At 45.8% G+C, this 17,547-nt stretch overlaps 1 protein-coding gene across 1 annotated transcript; it reads left to right on the forward strand.

Annotated features, from left to right (window-relative positions):
• Positions 1 to 4,206: 4,206 nt before the first annotated feature.
• RBBP5 (RB binding protein 5, histone lysine methyltransferase complex subunit) lies at positions 4,207 to 17,284 on the forward strand. Its single transcript, XM_061567218.1, has 15 exons — positions 4,207 to 4,346; positions 6,053 to 6,078; positions 6,407 to 6,579; positions 7,216 to 7,356; positions 8,908 to 9,070; positions 9,381 to 9,490; positions 10,066 to 10,188; positions 10,985 to 11,138; positions 11,627 to 11,698; positions 11,841 to 11,958; positions 12,632 to 12,701; positions 14,080 to 14,185; positions 14,489 to 14,615; positions 15,405 to 15,593; positions 16,749 to 17,284. The coding sequence occupies exons 1-15, from the start codon at positions 4,328 to 4,330 to the stop codon at positions 16,775 to 16,777; spliced, it is 1,620 nt and encodes a 539-aa protein (XP_061423202.1). The 5' UTR covers positions 4,207 to 4,327; the 3' UTR covers positions 16,778 to 17,284.
• The last annotated feature ends 263 nt before the right edge of the window (positions 17,285 to 17,547 follow it).

Below are 17,547 nucleotides of genomic sequence, written 5' to 3' on the forward strand. Positions count from 1 at the left end.
TTTCATTACACGTCACAAAGGGCCATTTCCCGAAAAGTCGCCTATTTTATGTTTTCATTTACATATAACAGTGTTACATATAACAGTGTTATTGACAAATCTACTGTCAAGTTTCTAATGTTTGCTTGTGTACAACTTTATTTTGTAATTGTGCTATGATCAGTATAAAAACAAATTTGTCCAAGCCGACTTGAGCTGCAGGAAATTTAATATTTTACCCGAACATTTGACTTTAATACACACTGTGGGTTTGGATTGCATGGTCACAATTGCACAACTGTGGCTTGTCTTACGCAGGAGATGCGATGTGCATTGGCCCTGCTGTTTATGTTTTGTAACGCTCTGAACCTACTAGACATCTGTGAAAATATAGCTTCATATTCTTTGGGTCTTTCGGTAAAGCCACGGAGATTGATCAAATAATAAAAATAACAATATCACAACGTTTCCATCGCAACACAAGCAATCGTCATCAGGTGAGAAATATTGTAGGAGAGCAGCGATCGAAACATCGTGATATTGTTATTATTTATTATTATTTGTATTTCTCTAATTTTTTTATTATTTAACCTATCTACGTGGCTTTACCGAAAGACCCAAAGAATATGTATTCCTGCAGTCACGAAAGCTTTAAGTCAAGATTTATAGCTTCATAGCTCATCGGATTCCTCCAGTAACGTTGGACATGAGGCGGGGCCGAGGGAACGTGCCGAGGGGCACGTGGGAGGCGATCCCCGTGGATGGGTGGCACGCCTCTGGTGGGCGTGGGAACTCGCCACACCTCACCCCCCCCCCTCGCCAACCTCGACCCACGTGCGTTCAACCTTCTACCGTGTCAACAAGATAAGTCAAGATGACAAAGGTTGTCTTGTAACTTAAATCATTGGTTTTGGTAGCAAATACAAAGATCCGTATTTGTTTTTTGTTGGGTAAGGCCACGTATTTTTGTTTTATGCCAAAACTCAGTGTGAAAGTCCTCCTACCACCCGATAAGATTGTCACGTTTACGAACATTATTATTCATACGCGCTGCCAATGTATTGAATGTCACCGGCGAGGGAGGAGCTTTATCGGTCAGAATTTGATCAATACATTGGCACGTACAACTAATACGTTTGTAAACGTGACAATCTTGTCGGGTGGTGGAGGGGTTTACGACAAGAATTTTGGCATAAAATGACCACCACGTGGCCGATCCCATCAACAACTACGGTATGGGTAAATGTTCCCTTCTCTTATTACCATCGGCAGCAATGATGCTGGATAAAGGCCGCCTACCAAATGATGTAGATTTTTTTAAATAGCAAACCCCCATTAAATGCATAAGTCTGCCACATATCAATATGGATGTCATCGTCAGCCATGATCGATCCACTGCTGGATGACAAAGGTTCTCCCAAGCTATCGCCATCTCTTACTTGGAAGTTGTACAGTGTATATGTATCCATTTAATCGATGTGCACTTGTACCGTACGTTTGAATGGCTATAGCCTCTAAACAGGAATGCATATTCGAGGCGGCGTAAGTCAACATAAAAAAAACACTAAATACAACAAGCATTTAGGTCCATCAGCCTATGCGACTTCTGAATCAATGATTTCCAGTGGCAGCATTTATTTAAGCAGCAAAATCATTGACCCGTTTAAATTTCTCTCTCTGGTTACGATAAAAAAACATTTTTACGAACTTTTTTTACTTTATCAGGTTAGGCCCACCAATTTGGTGGGTTACCATTTTGTGGACAGTTAAATTCGTCTTTGAGCAGTTACTGCGTGGGTGGATTGCATCGCAAGTTTGGGAGAGGTGGAAACCTCTGGGAAAGAGAAGTCCTCCAATGATGATCATGATAAAACAACGGTCGTCCAAGTCAAGGTACTGGACCCCGCCATGAGAATGTGGAATGTCAAACAATGACCAAGGATTGCCAGTGGAGTTGGGAGACATAAAATTATGTTTTTTTTAATAACAGTAAATTCATATTCTTGGTTCTTTCGGTAAAGTCACGTAGAAGGGAAATAATAAAATAATAAAACAATACAATTCTCACGACGTTTCGATTGCAACAAAACCAAGAATATGAATCCCTGCAGTCACGAAAGCTTAAAATAAAAAAATAACAGTAATATTAAGATTAATACGGGCACGAGGCTTGGCAGTTTGCGGGGTACTATGGATATACAGTACTGTGCAGTACTTTATAACGATTCCATACATCCCACTTGATGAGAATTCGCGCGATGATCTCCATATTGTGGATCAAGTAGAATCTAGATTGATACGGATCGACCGTCTCAAGCTTTGTGCGTGTCATGGTATAAACTACAGTATGTATTTTAATTATTTTATATAAATTATATAAATTACTATGAGCCAATAATGTCTGTGTCCCGCGCGTGACGTCACTCCACGTCAACCAGCCCCCCTCATTAATAATCATGAACAGGTGACGTCCTCCAAATGGACAACCCCCACCATTAATATTAATTAGCGGATGACGTCACTCCACATGGGGGGGCGAGGCGCCTCCTCCCCCCTCCTCGGCGTCAACTCACAACCCTCACTACAAACTACAAAGGCAGAACCCTCACGTCACGTGATCTGTGCAACGCTGTTGAGACATCAAAGTAAAAAGGACGTCATGATGAACAAGGGATTATAACCTTAAAATGAAATAGGTCTGTGTCACCGCAGCCTTACAAATTGCACACGCATGGATGCAATGGATATCACGTCGCGGTCTGCTTTTCGCTTGCGAGTTTCAGATTTACCGCAATACACCCGTCCTTTGACGGGCAAAAGGCTAGTGCACTATAACACATTCCTGCGGAGGGAGCTGGTAGGAACGTTGGGTTGCTCGGTCAATGGCCAGGGTCAACGGCGGCGTGGTGTATTCCGCAAATATGCCCGACTGTGAGGGCGGGTACAAGCCGGCGTGAGTAGGTTAAACGTTGAGTTTTATAAGGGCACCACGGGGTGACCAGCCCCTCCCCACCCAGCCCCACCCTCCCCACCCAGCCCCTCCCTGCAGGACGGACACAATAATCCCCTGTGGGCTGGTGGAACCACGGCTAAGGGGCCGTCCATAAATGACGTCACGCGTTTTTGGTCGATTTTTGACCCCCCCCCCCGTCGTCACACGGCGTCACAAAAAGTCAGACCCCCCCCCTCAAATATGACGTCACAAAGCTCTGCCCCCCCTTTCCAAAAAAAACATGCTTCAAATGGCTTTAAACTATTGTCATTGTAGTGCGTATTTAATGTGGCGCTGCAACTCTGATGTTGTAGGAGAAAACATTTATTAAAAAGTCTATTTAATTAAGTGGAACGTGTTGTCTATATTTCTAGATTTGAAGCTTTTGTGACTGCAAGGATTCATATTCTTAGGTTTTTTCGGTAAAGTCACGTAGGTAAAAAATTTTAATTAATAAAAGTAAAATAAAAATAAAATAAAAATCACGACGTTTCGGAGGCAACACAAGCTTCCGTCTTCAGGTGGATATATTTCTATATTTATTTAAAGTTGCGCATTTTGATGTGACGTCACATTTCTCAACCCCCCCCCCCCGCTCGTCACACATCGTCACAAATGTCTGACCCCCCCCCCCCCAGTTGCGTGACGTCATTTATGGACGCCCCCTAATACAATATTATCTGAGACGGATATCACAGAATTCACTGATATCGGCCACATGAAGCAATTGGAAGATGCCACATCAGGAACCTTAATCTGCAAGTGGAATACCGCACTGCAAACCCTCCCGCTGGTGCTCCCTCTAGTGGAGTTTCTTCCGGAGCAGTGCCCGCTAGCAAGCACTTGCACGGGCCGCGCCTTTATCACTGCAGTTTGCGGAATCGTGACCCTGCGAATCGGTGACTATCGATTCCCATTGAGGCGTAACGATTCACGCCACTCTACGATTCCGAGAATCGTCCGCTATAATCGTGAAGAATCGACTTGTTTAAAATCATTCTATTTTCAATCTCATTTGTGCCCCCCCATTGAGCCAAAATATAACGTGTTCACGTAATGTACACCCATCATAACAAACGTCAACCATCTCTCTCGAAAATCTTTCGCCATCACGTCCTGTAACCCTCCCCACCATCCCAGAATCTATTTTTAAAAAATGTCTTCAACAAGGAATCGCGTAATCGATCCAGCCCCAACCAAACAGAAATCCCGCGCTTGGCGTTCCATCTCCGCTTCGTGCGTCCCCCCCTACCCACCCCCCTCCTTCCACCAGAGTCGAGGGCAACAGACGTCAACGACGTCGCCCGGGTCAACTCGACGCCACCGCGACCTCGACGCGACGCGCCTCGCCTCGCCATGAACCTCGAACTCCTGGGTGAGAGTCCGGGCCCAGCGCGCCCTGCGGCCTAGCCGAGCCTAGCCGAGCCTGCGTCTTCAACCTTCACAATCTTCACCGTTCGCGGTCCTAGCAACCGCTCCATTAAGGGTTCATTAGCATCACCTTGAGCCTATGCTCTGTCCACTGCTGCGTGAAGGATTCCTCGGCGGTCATGTTCTATCCACTGCTGCATAGAGCCCTCATCTCAGCCGTGGTCTTTCCGCCGTTGCGTGAAGGCTTCATCATCACTGTAGGCTATTTTCTATCCGACTCGGAACGAAGGATTCATCAGAATGATGATCAGAATGATGCCATGGGCAGTATCATCATGAGCCTTAGTCTATGAATAAGGCTTAACTCGTCGGCTATGGTCTGTCCACTGCTAGATGATGGCAGCGTCATCATGACCTGTGGTCTATTCACTGCTGTTTGAAGGAATAAGCCATTGTCTAACGATTGCTGGCTGACGGCTTCCCCATCATAATAGAAAAAAATTAAGTTTATTGCTAAAATGAGCATTGATGCAATGCTCATCTATTTTCTATAGGCCCGAGCCAGTGGTGGAAATTCCGCATTACCACGGCGGGGGCGAGCCTCTCCATAGCACAATCACAAAGTGGTACCAATTCTATCGCCCCCTGGATGGATGACACTCCCCCAACTCTCAACTGTCCGATTGCACCGCCGAGCCACATCATCATTGTGCATGGTCTAACCTCTGCTGGTGTAAGGAAACATCATCAGCCATGATCTACCCACTGCTGAGTGACGCTCTCGTCGAGAGCTACGGTATATCCACCGCTATATGCAAAAAATGAGCTAAGGTTTATCCGCTTTAGGTTGAATTGTATCGCAAATAGTCAAGTACCGTCTTGAAACTTGAACTTAAGGGTAAGAAACTGAGTGCTCTACTCTACTGTAGGAGCCATTGCGTTGTTGCTTTTTGTGGCTGTATTCTATTGTCATGACGATAATAGCGGGTCACCTACAACCAACTCATACAAGTTAATGATGGTGCTGGACCTTTAATATCCTCTAGCAGTGCAGTGACAGGAATCGAATTGTCATGCAGACTGGTCCAGACGTGAAGGTGCTGGTCAGTATGTCCGCTCAGCTGCGCTGTTCCACCCACATCCTTACCACTGGCAACAAACCACTTAAGTCGATTAAGTGGAGTTTGACTTCCTTATTTATAACAGGAGCTAAACCTGGGAAGGAACACGGCTGTGCCCTTTGGTGGGACCTGTTCTTGATAGCAGTCCGTTTCAGTTATTTAGTCAATGAATTGTTCAGGATTTGCCTCATTGATAAAAAAACTGTCAAGACAAATCAACATCTAAAGCAATGCTGCTCGTGGTCAAGGTGCTCGGTGGATTATTCGTAGGCTCGCGAGAGATGGTGATAACTTAGGGGACCAATATTCAGCAATGGATTGCTGAATATAAGTCTCCCAACCTGTGGCTCCGGAGCCGCATGCCTCTCTATAACGACTGCTTCATGAAGTTATTCACATGCATTGCGGCTCTTGAAATATATAATTTTCTTTTTACCAAAATTCGACAAAAATAGCTCGTCTTGTTATTTTGGTTGCCCACCCCTGGTCATAGTTGATGATGTGTTTCTTGGTGAACATGTTTTGAGTGATATCTGTGGTATTGGCTGTGTACGTGTACATTAATTGTATTTTATTTTTTCATTTTCAGAATCGTTTGGCCAAAACTACCCTGAGGTAAGTGGTGATAAGATGTAAATTGTCTTTAACATTTTTTTGGAATGATTTAAATACGTTTTATGTTTACACTCATCGGAGCAGGCATTTGAGTTTATAACCTATTGGTACGTATGTGTTCCAATGTGATTCGTCACATGGCAACCCATTGGCCTCACCACTCCATGTCGGTCATGGGGTTTGTTGGACCTTACTTCGCCACGCTTGTCAGTGCGGGTTGGTGAAGGATCGGTAAACTGATAATTTCTTTTTGAATTTTTTTTTAAAAGGTGATTTTTGATAATCCTCATTGGTGCACCGTGACCGGTCGACCCACTCTGTGACACAGGAGGCAGATGGCACGTTGGACTGCATCAGCATGGCGCTCACGTGTGCCTTCAACCGGCGCGGCACGCTGCTGGCGGTCGGGTGCAACGACGGCCGCATCGTGGTGTGGGACTTCCTGACGCGCGGCATCGCCAAGATCATCAGCGCTCACATTCACCCCGTGTGCTCGCTGTGGTGGGTGGACTTTGCTCGTAAACTCGTGGTTAGCCAGCCGGACCGCTTGCTGACAAGTTAACGGTGAAGTAACGGTCGTTACTTTACTCGCTCGCGGATCCTAGTTACTGTTTTTGTCTTTGAGCAAGCACTTGGTGAAGTTAACATTTAAGTTGCATTTGATTTTTTTCCTGGCGTTTTTTACATCATCAGCATTTCATATTTATCCTACGCCTCCCATGCAGAAAGAGGTACCGTTCTTGTATTCAGCCATCTCCACATCCTCTCTACAGTTCTTAATGATTAAAATAATTACGGAAATATGTTGTCACTATTCTGTCAATTACTCCATAAAGCAGCATTTTTAATTGGTAATAGATTTTTACTGAGACGTTTTATTATTGTGTTTGCTATTTCATACATTGTGTTTTTTGGAAAGTGATATATTAAAAAAATTAGGGAGCAAGTACAATCACAATATCGCAACCATTAGAAAAATTCACCGTACGAATGTCGTGGACCTGTTTATCGTACAATGCATCTTATTGCCACATCGCGGCAGCCCGTATTATCACAGTCGTTCAAAGCGTCGAACCCTCGCGCGCTTTCCGTCTTCACTGACACACGACTCTCACCCCCCCCCCACCCCCACGCTAGCTGGAGTCGCGATGGACACAAGCTGGTGAGCGCATCTACAGACAACATGGTGTCGCTGTGGGATGTGCTGAGCGGCGACTGCGAGCAGAGGTTCCGTTTCCCCGTGCCCATTCTCAAAGTCCAGTTCCACCCCCGAGACCCGTGAGTTTTTCCCGCGAGCGCGAATCGCCCCCATCTCACTACCTCACTATACTTTTTCCATTCTCGTCGCGTTATATGCAGGCACCGTCTGAAGACGGTTTACACGTGAGTTAGAATGTTCCGACCAATACAGTGTATGCAATAAAAAAATGCAGATGTACAGTATCTTTTTTTATTTATTAGTTGTAGGCTTCAGAGATGAAGTAAGTCTTCAGTCTAGATCGAAACACGGTGTTTGACAGAGCGTGTGTTTTGTTTGTGCAAAGTCACTCGATTGGCCTCAGTGTCATGGAAGATACCACAGATATCTATCTCGTGCTGTTTTATTGCATTCTTACAGTGCTTTCTCAATCCACTAAAAGATGTACACTAGATGAAGGCCTCCTCACGCCGTGTTGGTCACGGAGGAAGGGGTTGTTTGACCACACTTCACGCTGGTCAATGCGGGTTGGTGAAGGTGGGAAATGTAGACTTGGGAGCAATTAATTTTTCTCCAATTCCCTCTGCTGCCAGCAACGTAACAATTTGCATTTAATGTGTTTGAATGGTAAATAGTTGCTTTTCATACGCATGATGTAATGCATTAGAGTGCAAATCAATTTTAATCGATTCATCTATGCATTGTTACGTCCAACTGCTGCTATGGGTGTCTCATGTCCCCAGTCGCCACTCAGAGTATCACAAAATAACAGCCAATGTCTGTGCACATTTCTGAATTATTCGCGCTTTTGTCTGCTGTAAAAGTACTTAAAAGCTTTATGTTTTGACAGTGTTTTCGAGTTATGCATGCGCTACAAACCCCGCAACCTCAGTTTGATTCCTGCTCACGACCAATTACAGCGGTGAATATTTGAAGCGTGTCCTGAGCTTTGCCGAGGTAGACTCAGCCTTAAATGAATAACTGGTGTGGTATGTAAACATCAGTATTGGGGAGACAAAGGCGGCTGAGAATGGTGTTGATGAACACCGCCCCCTGCGTGCTACGCAGGCCTTCATAGATGCTCGCAAACAGCACTTGCGCCTACAATCTGTTATAGTCTACATGCGGGTTCTTTTTGTCTTTATGTGTGTGAAATGGTGAGTGGTGGTGCAGAGGTTCGGGCATTATATAGCCAGGAGATGAAATAAACCCATTGAGACACATGAGACAGCATTCCTCTTTTGCAAGGGTGACCTGGGTGACATCAAGAACAATGTAACGCTATTTGAAACCATTTCAAACTGACTAAATTATGGATTGCACAAACGAAGATACGATGTAAACAAAAACACTTTAATTCATCCCAGCTTCTGTTAACATCAGTGGCTCGTGATATTAGAACTTCCTATGGGTCTCCCCTCTTATCGATCCAGCCATAATTTAGTATCTGGCGCAGTGCGTAAATAACAGCAATTAAATGATAAACGCTATTACATATGGTGCTGGCCACAATCTCTCCTCGCACACCATATCGGTCTTCAGAGATACTCACACGTAGCACTTGCCCCAGCAGTTTGTATACCTATACAGGAGATATTTATCTATTTTGTGTGTGTGTGTGTGTTTTAAAGGAACCGAGTACTCGTGTGCCCCATGAAGTCTGCGCCTGTCTTGCTGACCCTGTCCGACTCCAAGCATGTGTGCCTTCCCGTCGACGATGACTCTGACCTCAACATCGTAGCCTCGTTTGATCGGCGAGGGGAGTACATGTACACCGGCAACGCCAAGGGAAAGGTGCGTGACTTGCTTTTCCAGCTTCATTAAAACACCCGCCCGAGCCGGGTAGTGGCTCGGGCAGATTATTTACACTTGAGTCAGAAACACCGAGCCTGGCTTTGAATCCGGATTCCAGCTGTCTCTTGATTAAACCCAGGTTTTCAAGTGCAGTTGAATTGATGTTGTCAAGCCAGTCACCGATCACAGCACCAAAAAAGGAAACCTTGTTTAAAAAATAATAATAATAACACAGACGCGTAGAGCATGCGCTTGTATGCAATTGTTGTTGTTTGCACTTCAAACTGTGTTCACTTTGCATTGCCACCAGATTCTCGTGCTGAAAACAGACACACAGGACCTGGTGGCTTCGTTCAGGGTCACGACGGGCACAAGCAACACCACTGCCATCAAGTCCATCGAGTTTGCACGGAAGGGGAGGTGAGAGGTGTTCGATGTCATAGCTGCTAAGAGTGGCATCAATCATCTCCCTTGTCGGCTAGCTGATACATCGCGCAGCACAGGTTGTAGTGGTTAAAAATATTTCCTAAATTAGTTCCAGGTGTATTATCGGTGTGATGTCATGAGTTGAAGTGTCAATGCAGAAACTCTGTGCGTGAGAGCATACTATCACCCTGTGTGTTAGAGAATGGTCTGTGGAATAAGCTATCACAATTTTTGCAGAGATTGTTTTCAATTTACTTCTCATACACACTACGGGCGAGGAATTGTCTCGCATGTCCTGCTATGATCATGTTAATTTTGTGGCAGTTAAAATATATATTTTTTCATTGTAGGAGTTTTATTTGACAACAAATTCATTGAAAACCCAAATTGACACCATCTCGCTACACTTAGAAACCTGGTTTAATCATGGATATCTGAAACCCAGATTCAACCCGAGGATCTCAGTGATACCGGCTGAATGCTGCAACCCCTGAGCCATTCAGCCACCATGGTATTCAGAATCAGGTGTTAATGCTGTCCTGGCCTCGTGTGTTTTCATGTTAAAACAGCAGCTGTTTTTTGATAAACACGGCGGACCGGATAATCAGGGTGTACGACAGCCTGGAGATCCTGACGTGTGGAAAGGATGGCGAGCCGGAGCCCATTCAGAAGCTTCAAGACCTGGTCAACAGGTGCCTTGCCACTACCGCCACTCCACTGCGGATTTCAGCACACCTGACCACACACGCCACGATCACACCGCCACACACCCCGTGCACTACCGCACGCTCCACCATACTTCACTTTACACCACCCTCATCTCCCTCGTACACCACCACACTTAACCAAACGCTGTCCCACGCACAAGCACATATGCACGCACCACCATTCCACATATCACCGTTTTTACCATGCTTTCCCACGTACCACCGCACATCACAGCACACATCTATTGACTACAATAAACACCACCACACACTCACCCAAACACCATCACACTTAACCATCACTCCTCCCTTGGATCACCACATACCATAACACCCCTATTCCACTATCTATCACTACACTTCATCAAACACAGACCCCATGCACCCCACACATTCTCCCATGTGCATCGCATCCCGTCTTATCCACAACCACACTTCACCACACTCGCCCACTCGGCCACACACTCTACCATACGCACTGCATCCCTTCCCATCCATAGTCACACTCCACCACGCACTTCCCCGCACACTCCCCCACTTTATGCACCACACTCCCCCCATGCACCACCACACATTCTCCCATGTGCACCGCATCCCCTCTCATCCACAACCACACTCCACCACACACTTGTCTACTCCACTACACACTCTACCATACGCACCACATTTTTTCCCATCCACCGTCACGCTCCACCACGCGCTTCCCCGCACACTCCCCCACTCTCTGCACCACCACGCATGACGCACACCACACCACCGCATTGCCTTGCTCTGTTTGCAGGACACCGTGGAAGAAGTGCTGCTTCTCGGGGGACGGCGAGTACATTTGCGCAGGCTCAGCAAGACAGCATGCGCTCTACATCTGGGAGAAGAGCATTGGCAACCTGGTGAAGATCCTGCACGGCACGCGCGGGGAACTGCTGCTGGATGTCGCCGTAAGTGTCGGACAAACAAACAGCGGTGCCTTCGTTCGCCATGCCAAGCCTCATTGCAATACAATAGGGTGGAGTGGGGGGCGGGGGGCGGGGGGCTTTGACAGTTCATCGATTTGCGGGGTTGTAATCGGCTATTAAGCTCACTTTGTACATGTACAGCCTTTTGGTAAATCCACTGCTGACAGCAGAGGGCAGTGCAACAAAATAAATTGTTGCACTCTGCTTGTGTGTTCCACGCCTGTGCTCCCCTCCTCCACCAATCCGCACTTAACGGCGTGGTGAGTTACGGTTAAATAACCCCAACAACCCGCATGGTGTGCAGAGGCACTCATCCAGCTGTGGATTGACAAAATGGGCTGTGCGTGTGCACATATGCACACTCAGCCAAATGAAGCTGTTGTGACGTTGAGTAAAATAATTGATTGCATAGGAGTCTTGCAAGGAAATACTTTTGACATTTTATTTGTGCTATTTTAATTTCTGCGCAGTGGCATCCCGTACGACCAATCATAGCGTCCATATCGAGCGGCGTGGTGTCCATATGGGCCCAGAATCAAGTGGTACGTTCCCAGCCTCGACTGACACACTACCACTACGCAGCACCGCATAGCGCGACATCAGCTTACAGTCAGAGCCAGTAGCGCAACTAAGTGAAGTAGGGTTCGCCGCAATGCCCGTGGGTGTGTGTTTCTCCGTGGCAAGGAAAACTGGAGTGCTTTCGCACCGGACTTTAAGGAGCTGGACGAGAACGTGGAGTACGAGGAGAGGGAGTCGGAGTTCGACATCGAAGATGAGGACAAAAGCGAACCCGAGATGACGGGTAGCCTCCGAAGCAAACCCTTTAATCGTTGTCCGCTCGTTACGCTGCCCTCGCAGTCTGGAATTCCCTCCCCCTGGATGCGTGCGCTCCTGTCTCCACCTGTCCAAGTCCAGGATTAAGGCTTTCCTCTTCTACTCCGCCCGTGACTGTCTCTCACGAGGAAATGTCCTCATTGTCATCTTTACCACGCTATCGTATTTCTCCTGCACTGTAGCTTTATAGCCATTGTGTTCTCCATCCGAAACAATGTGAGCGCATGTCTCCTTATTTGTGCAAGTGTCATTCAGGTGTGGTTGCATGTAGATGCTCCATAAATCTAAATTAGAATTTTTTATATAGAACTATTATCATCTCTTGTATTTGCATGCAAGTAAAGACCATTGTAAAAATGTACAGAAAAATAAAAAATTTCAGAATCACCTGAAAAATGGCTCTTCACGAATGATTTCCAGAATTGATCATCCTTCTGCTAAACGGGAAATGTCTCTGGGACAAAATGCTACAAGGTGGAGCTTCGTGCTTCTAAGATTATGATGATTTCAAGCTCACAACTTTACACAACATCCAGTATTATTTTAAATCACTTATATTAAATATTTTTTTAAATTAAGAACCCCAGTTGGGCCTGCTGAAGGTTGAGGTTTCGTGCCGCTTACACTTTTTTTCCTTCAAGGAGCCGACGCGTTGGAGGATGAGGAGGTGGATGTGACGAGCGTGGACCCCATAGCAACCTTCTGCAGCAGGTGCACATTCATTGCTGTGTTTTGTTAATCATTTTTTTGTAGGATCACTGGTTGCAATCACTATTAATGTAATTTTAAAGAAGGAAAATGTTGCCTTAAAAATTGTTTGCACGTGGAGTCCGTGGCTCGTTCACTCAATGGAATGCATCTGAGTTTGTAGGGGGGGGGGGGGGAGTCGGGCAATAAATGTCACACGAGAGGGAGAGCAGGGGAATGAGATGTTGACGTTGGGGATTTCGTGTAAAGAAAAACTCGACCCAGAAAACGAATATCACTCTGCGACTCGCACCTCGGCTCTGTTCCAAGCTGTCTTACATGAGTTCATGAAAAACAAGAATGCTTTAAAGTGACTGAGGACACAGGTACCAGAGTATTCTTGGTTCTTTCGGTAAAGTCACGTAGAAGGGAAATAATAAAATAATATAAATATAAAACAATTAAAATTATCACGACGTTTCGACTGCAACACAAGCAATCATCATCAGGTGTGAAATCCAAAGCAAGAAAATTTTGTTATATATTTGTATTATTTTATTATTTCCCTTCTACGTGACTTTACCGAAAGAACCAAGAATATGAATCCCTGCAGTCACGAAAGCTTTAAATCAAAATTTAGGTACCAGAGTGTTGTCACGAACTTAGTGCAATAGTGATGTCAATAAATAACTGTGTTCCACAAAAAGGTGCAGTAGTGACAATACAGTAATTACTCATTGGTTCTTTCAGTAAAGTCACGTAGAAAGAAAATAAATTAAATAATAGAATACGACGTTTTGATTGCAACACAAGCAACCGTCATCAGGTAGGCATGAATGAGAAAACAAACCTAGTAAACTTAGAAGTATAATGCAATACAACACAGAGAGTCGGCTAACACAACAGTCAACACCCTACCTGGTTGATTACATTCTTCCAAAGATTGCTAAATTTGAGAGAGACAAAACACAGGCACGGAGACACATAGACAGACACGGAGTGTGTCTGTGTGTGTATCTCTTTCTGCTTGTGTTGCAATCGAAACGTCGTATTCTATTATTAAATTTATTTTATTTCTACGTGACTTTACCGAAAGAACCAAAGAGTAATTCCTGCAGTCACGAAAGCTTCAAATAAATACAGTAATGTTTGTAGATCTTGCTATGGCAAGCTTATGAAATTCAAGTTTCGCGTCTTTTTATTTCGTGAACAAAGCTTCAAACTCTTACTAGATGGCATGGGACACACTGGATAGGTATATAATGTACGTGATATTTTTTGGCTCTCGTCTTCATTGTCCATAACACAATAGCGTCTTGCCTTGCCGAGTCGTTCGTACCCTAGTCGGTCACGTGACCTCCGAGTTTCTGACGCCGTCCTCATTGATGCCTTTGTCGCACAGCGACGAGGAGACGGAGGACTCGCACGCTCTGCTCTACCTGCCCATCTCGCCTGAGGTGGAGGAGCCCGAGGAGAACCCGTACGGACCTCCTCCAGACGCCCTGTCGGTCAGTGTTGCTCCCAACTGACCAACCCTTGCGGGCAGCTTGCACTCCTATCTCTTTATTTTCCCTACCGTGTGTCATCATCCTCACATATTCATTGACATCGCACCTCACACAAGTATAAAACAGATTCCTATACGCCAGCACAATTCAAAAGCTCAATTGAACAGAGCAATGCACATAGGAAACACACTACCGGCAGCAAACAAGCGAGCGGTTTGGTGGTCTGGGTGTAGCAGAAATTGCTCATCAGTCTGTTGATGGATGTACGGGGACGTCCATCTCTTTGCGCGTGTGAATGAGCAGACACCCGGGGCGGACGAGCCAAGCAGCCAGGACAAGAAACGGCCGGCGTCGTCGGAGGGGCCGCTCTCGCCCAAGAAGAAAAAAACGAAAACGACCAACGTGGAGCTGCAGGGGGTCACGCCTGAAGGTGCGCTCACTAACTCAGTCACTTGCGCGCTCACTCACATGATCACTCACTTGTGCGGTCAATTGCTCACGCACTCACTCGCATGCATGATCGCACACTCACATGCTCACTCGCTCGCTCACTTACATGCTCACTCGCTCAGGTGTTGCTACGCTCCTCGCTAGCATGTTCACTCATTTGCCTGTTTTGATGGTCACCGCTGACATTAATTCACTTCTTGCTGTCTCATTGCCCAGGTTGGCAGTAGTTAGAATGCACAACTTTCAATTAGACGCTTGTAAATTCAAATCCTGGTCAGGGATCGCCTTTCATCCCCTCCAGTCAATAAAGTGAGTACCGTTTTGTAGGAAGTTAACAGCGGTTGACTCATGGGTTCACTTACTCCCACCATAATGTTTATCTTCTCCCAATTGCTCAGGTTAATCGTTTTGGATGAGCAAATCCCAATTCTGGTTTAACGTCTAGACTCGTCAGCTATTATACATTTTAGGTAAAGGTGGGTAAGGTAAGATGGTATTGACCCTTGATTGCATGGGGAGTAGGGAATCGACAGCACGGATAGCTGGGGCGAGGGACATTTCAGACCATCGTGGGGGCAGCAGTGGAGAATGAGTGACCATCATCATCACCATTAATTATTAACACTGCAACTCCCATGCAGTACATCTGGAAGTGCCAGAATATAGGGGCATTTAGGATAGTAACTTGAGAATGGCTGTAAAGAAGTGATTGCAGACCAAATACAATCGCAGCTCTGCCCTCTCACCTCCCCCTGCTCCCCCTGCCCAGAGCTGCACCCGCTGTTGTGCGTCAAGGGTGATGGGAAGAGCAAGAAGAAGCCGGCGGGGCGACCCAAAGGGATGAAGACCAAGGACCCGACACCGGGAAAACCCAAGGGGCCCAAGGGGGACAAGGGCCGTGGCCTGGACGGCAGCAGTAAGGGCAGGGACCTTATGGACAAGCTTGAGTCTTCCGGTGGTACGCTCCGCTAACGCGCGCACGCACGCACACGTGGGGGTGGTGCGGAGCAGAAGTCTGCGTCGCCTAAGCCTACCTTTCCACAGCAACCAATCTTATTTGTTGAAATGCCAATTAACCCTTTCCCGTTCCGAGACGTCTGTTGCAGGGTGGGTCTCGTTCACCGCTGAATCTCGGGAACGCGCAAGCGGTTAGCATTAATTTGATTGCGAGAGGCATAGCACCGCTGTTTTTAAGGACATTGTACTCACTGCAAAGAACTGTAGCAACACAACCGCACTGATTGCTGGCACCAAACTGTGCCACATACCCTCCCCGTATATCCTTGTGGAAGCCTTGGTACTGATGTTATTATATTTTTTTCTACAATAACAATGGATGACGTACACGTACGTCGTCGGAATGGGTTAAGTTGTTCCAAAAAAATCCACACGCAAGATCGCTACCTTATTTTGAATCGGCAGGCGCGTGCGGCATGTAATAGCTTCATTTGTATAAGAACTGAGATTTGTAAACAGAAAGTGGACCATGGTGGGTTACAGGGACTGGAGTTTGAAAAACCCTACACTCGTCGGATTAAATCTGATCTAGTAATAGGTTTTTACCCTTTCAACTGGTACAAAAACTGACACCTTTATACAAGGCATCATGTTTGCAATAACCACAACACAAGCAGTCAAAATGCAAACAAAAAGAAACAACTCTGATGATGATAATGATATGCACTGTCCTTGAAGTTGATTGGTCCCCACCCGAGACAGCTTCTCCTAGAGCCTAGTCTCCATTGGTGTTGGACCAGATGACGCCAAAAGGCGTACAACTCAAAGACAGTGCACTATCAGAGTATTGAGAGCTCGGGGTAAGCATTTACACTGAGACCTCCTTTACCTTTAAATCTGATCTATCAACCCCAACCTGTCACCTTTAACACCAGTTTATTTGTTTTTGTATGTTTTAGGTTGCGGTGGACATGTAACACGCGGTACAACCCAAAAACACATCGGAGAGATACAGAGCCCAACCACGAATATTTATGCTGTTTCTATTTTAGCCTGATAACAATAACCCATTTAATAAGTACACTGCTTCCTGAAATAAAAATAATAATACGTGGTGTTGTATACAGGCGATTTGATTTTCTCTTTTCTCTTGTAGGTGGAGGAATGATGGTGGAGACGATGTAAGGTGTGCCGAAAGAGGGCATCTTATTTACGACGCTCATCCTCCAGATTGGGAATATCCCCTTCGGCCTTGATGAGAGCCCAGATCAGGAAATGTCAGCAGGATGGGCCCCAGGGTTTCATCCCGTTGAGCAGAAAGACACGAATCTTACGTATTTTCTGGACGAAGAGTGACGGAATGGACAATGAAAAAAGCCGAGCGAGCGTGCCGCTACTCACTGATGCTTGTGAAATCGTTTTTGTATATACTTTACAGACTGACTTGGAGACTTTTTTTCATTTCTAAATAAAAATGTATGCTTAAGGTACTTTGCCAATCAGTCTCATTGTATACAGTACAGTATTTCTTACTTGTCTTAGAGCTTTTAAAGCAAGCGAACTCGTCCGACTTGCTGTAATTATATTTTTGTGGACTTTTTTTCTTAAGAAACAGGTTGACCGCTAACTTGTTTAGAGCAGCACTCTCATAATTGAGCCCCCTGAAATAAAGAGTGCTTCATGCAAGCGTTACTCTTAACTTGTCACCGTTGTTTTTTCCCAAGCTCTGCGTGCTGCAGTCCTTGACGATAACCCTGCCCCCCATATTTTTATTTACACTGCACTGTCTTGACTTGTGAATTTCCTCGAGTGATGCAGTATACGCAGCTGGAGGTGCTGATAAATCAGCCAGTCGCATTTTTGTATTTTGACTATAATGGTCTTGCCTGTGAATGTTCTCACCATAGCCCACTGTAAAGTGGAAGCAACGTAATCCCTTCCTTGCTGTGCAACAT

This window comes from Lethenteron reissneri, chromosome 38 (assembly GCF_015708825.2).
Source record: "Lethenteron reissneri isolate LAM-NWPU_2019-01 chromosome 38, ASM1570882v1, whole genome shotgun sequence".
In the NCBI taxonomy this organism is placed as follows: Eukaryota; Metazoa; Chordata; class Hyperoartia; order Petromyzontiformes; family Petromyzontidae; genus Lethenteron; species Lethenteron reissneri.

Coding starts and splice junctions, on each gene's coding strand:
- RBBP5 (XM_061567218.1), top strand. Junction 9,491..10,065: donor GAGTTTGCACGGAAGGGGAG/GTGAGAGGTGTT, acceptor ATGTTAAAACAG/CAGCTGTTTTTTGATAAACA. Junction 11,699..11,840: donor TATGGGCCCAGAATCAAGTG/GTACGTTCCCAG, acceptor CTCCGTGGCAAG/GAAAACTGGAGTGCTTTCGC.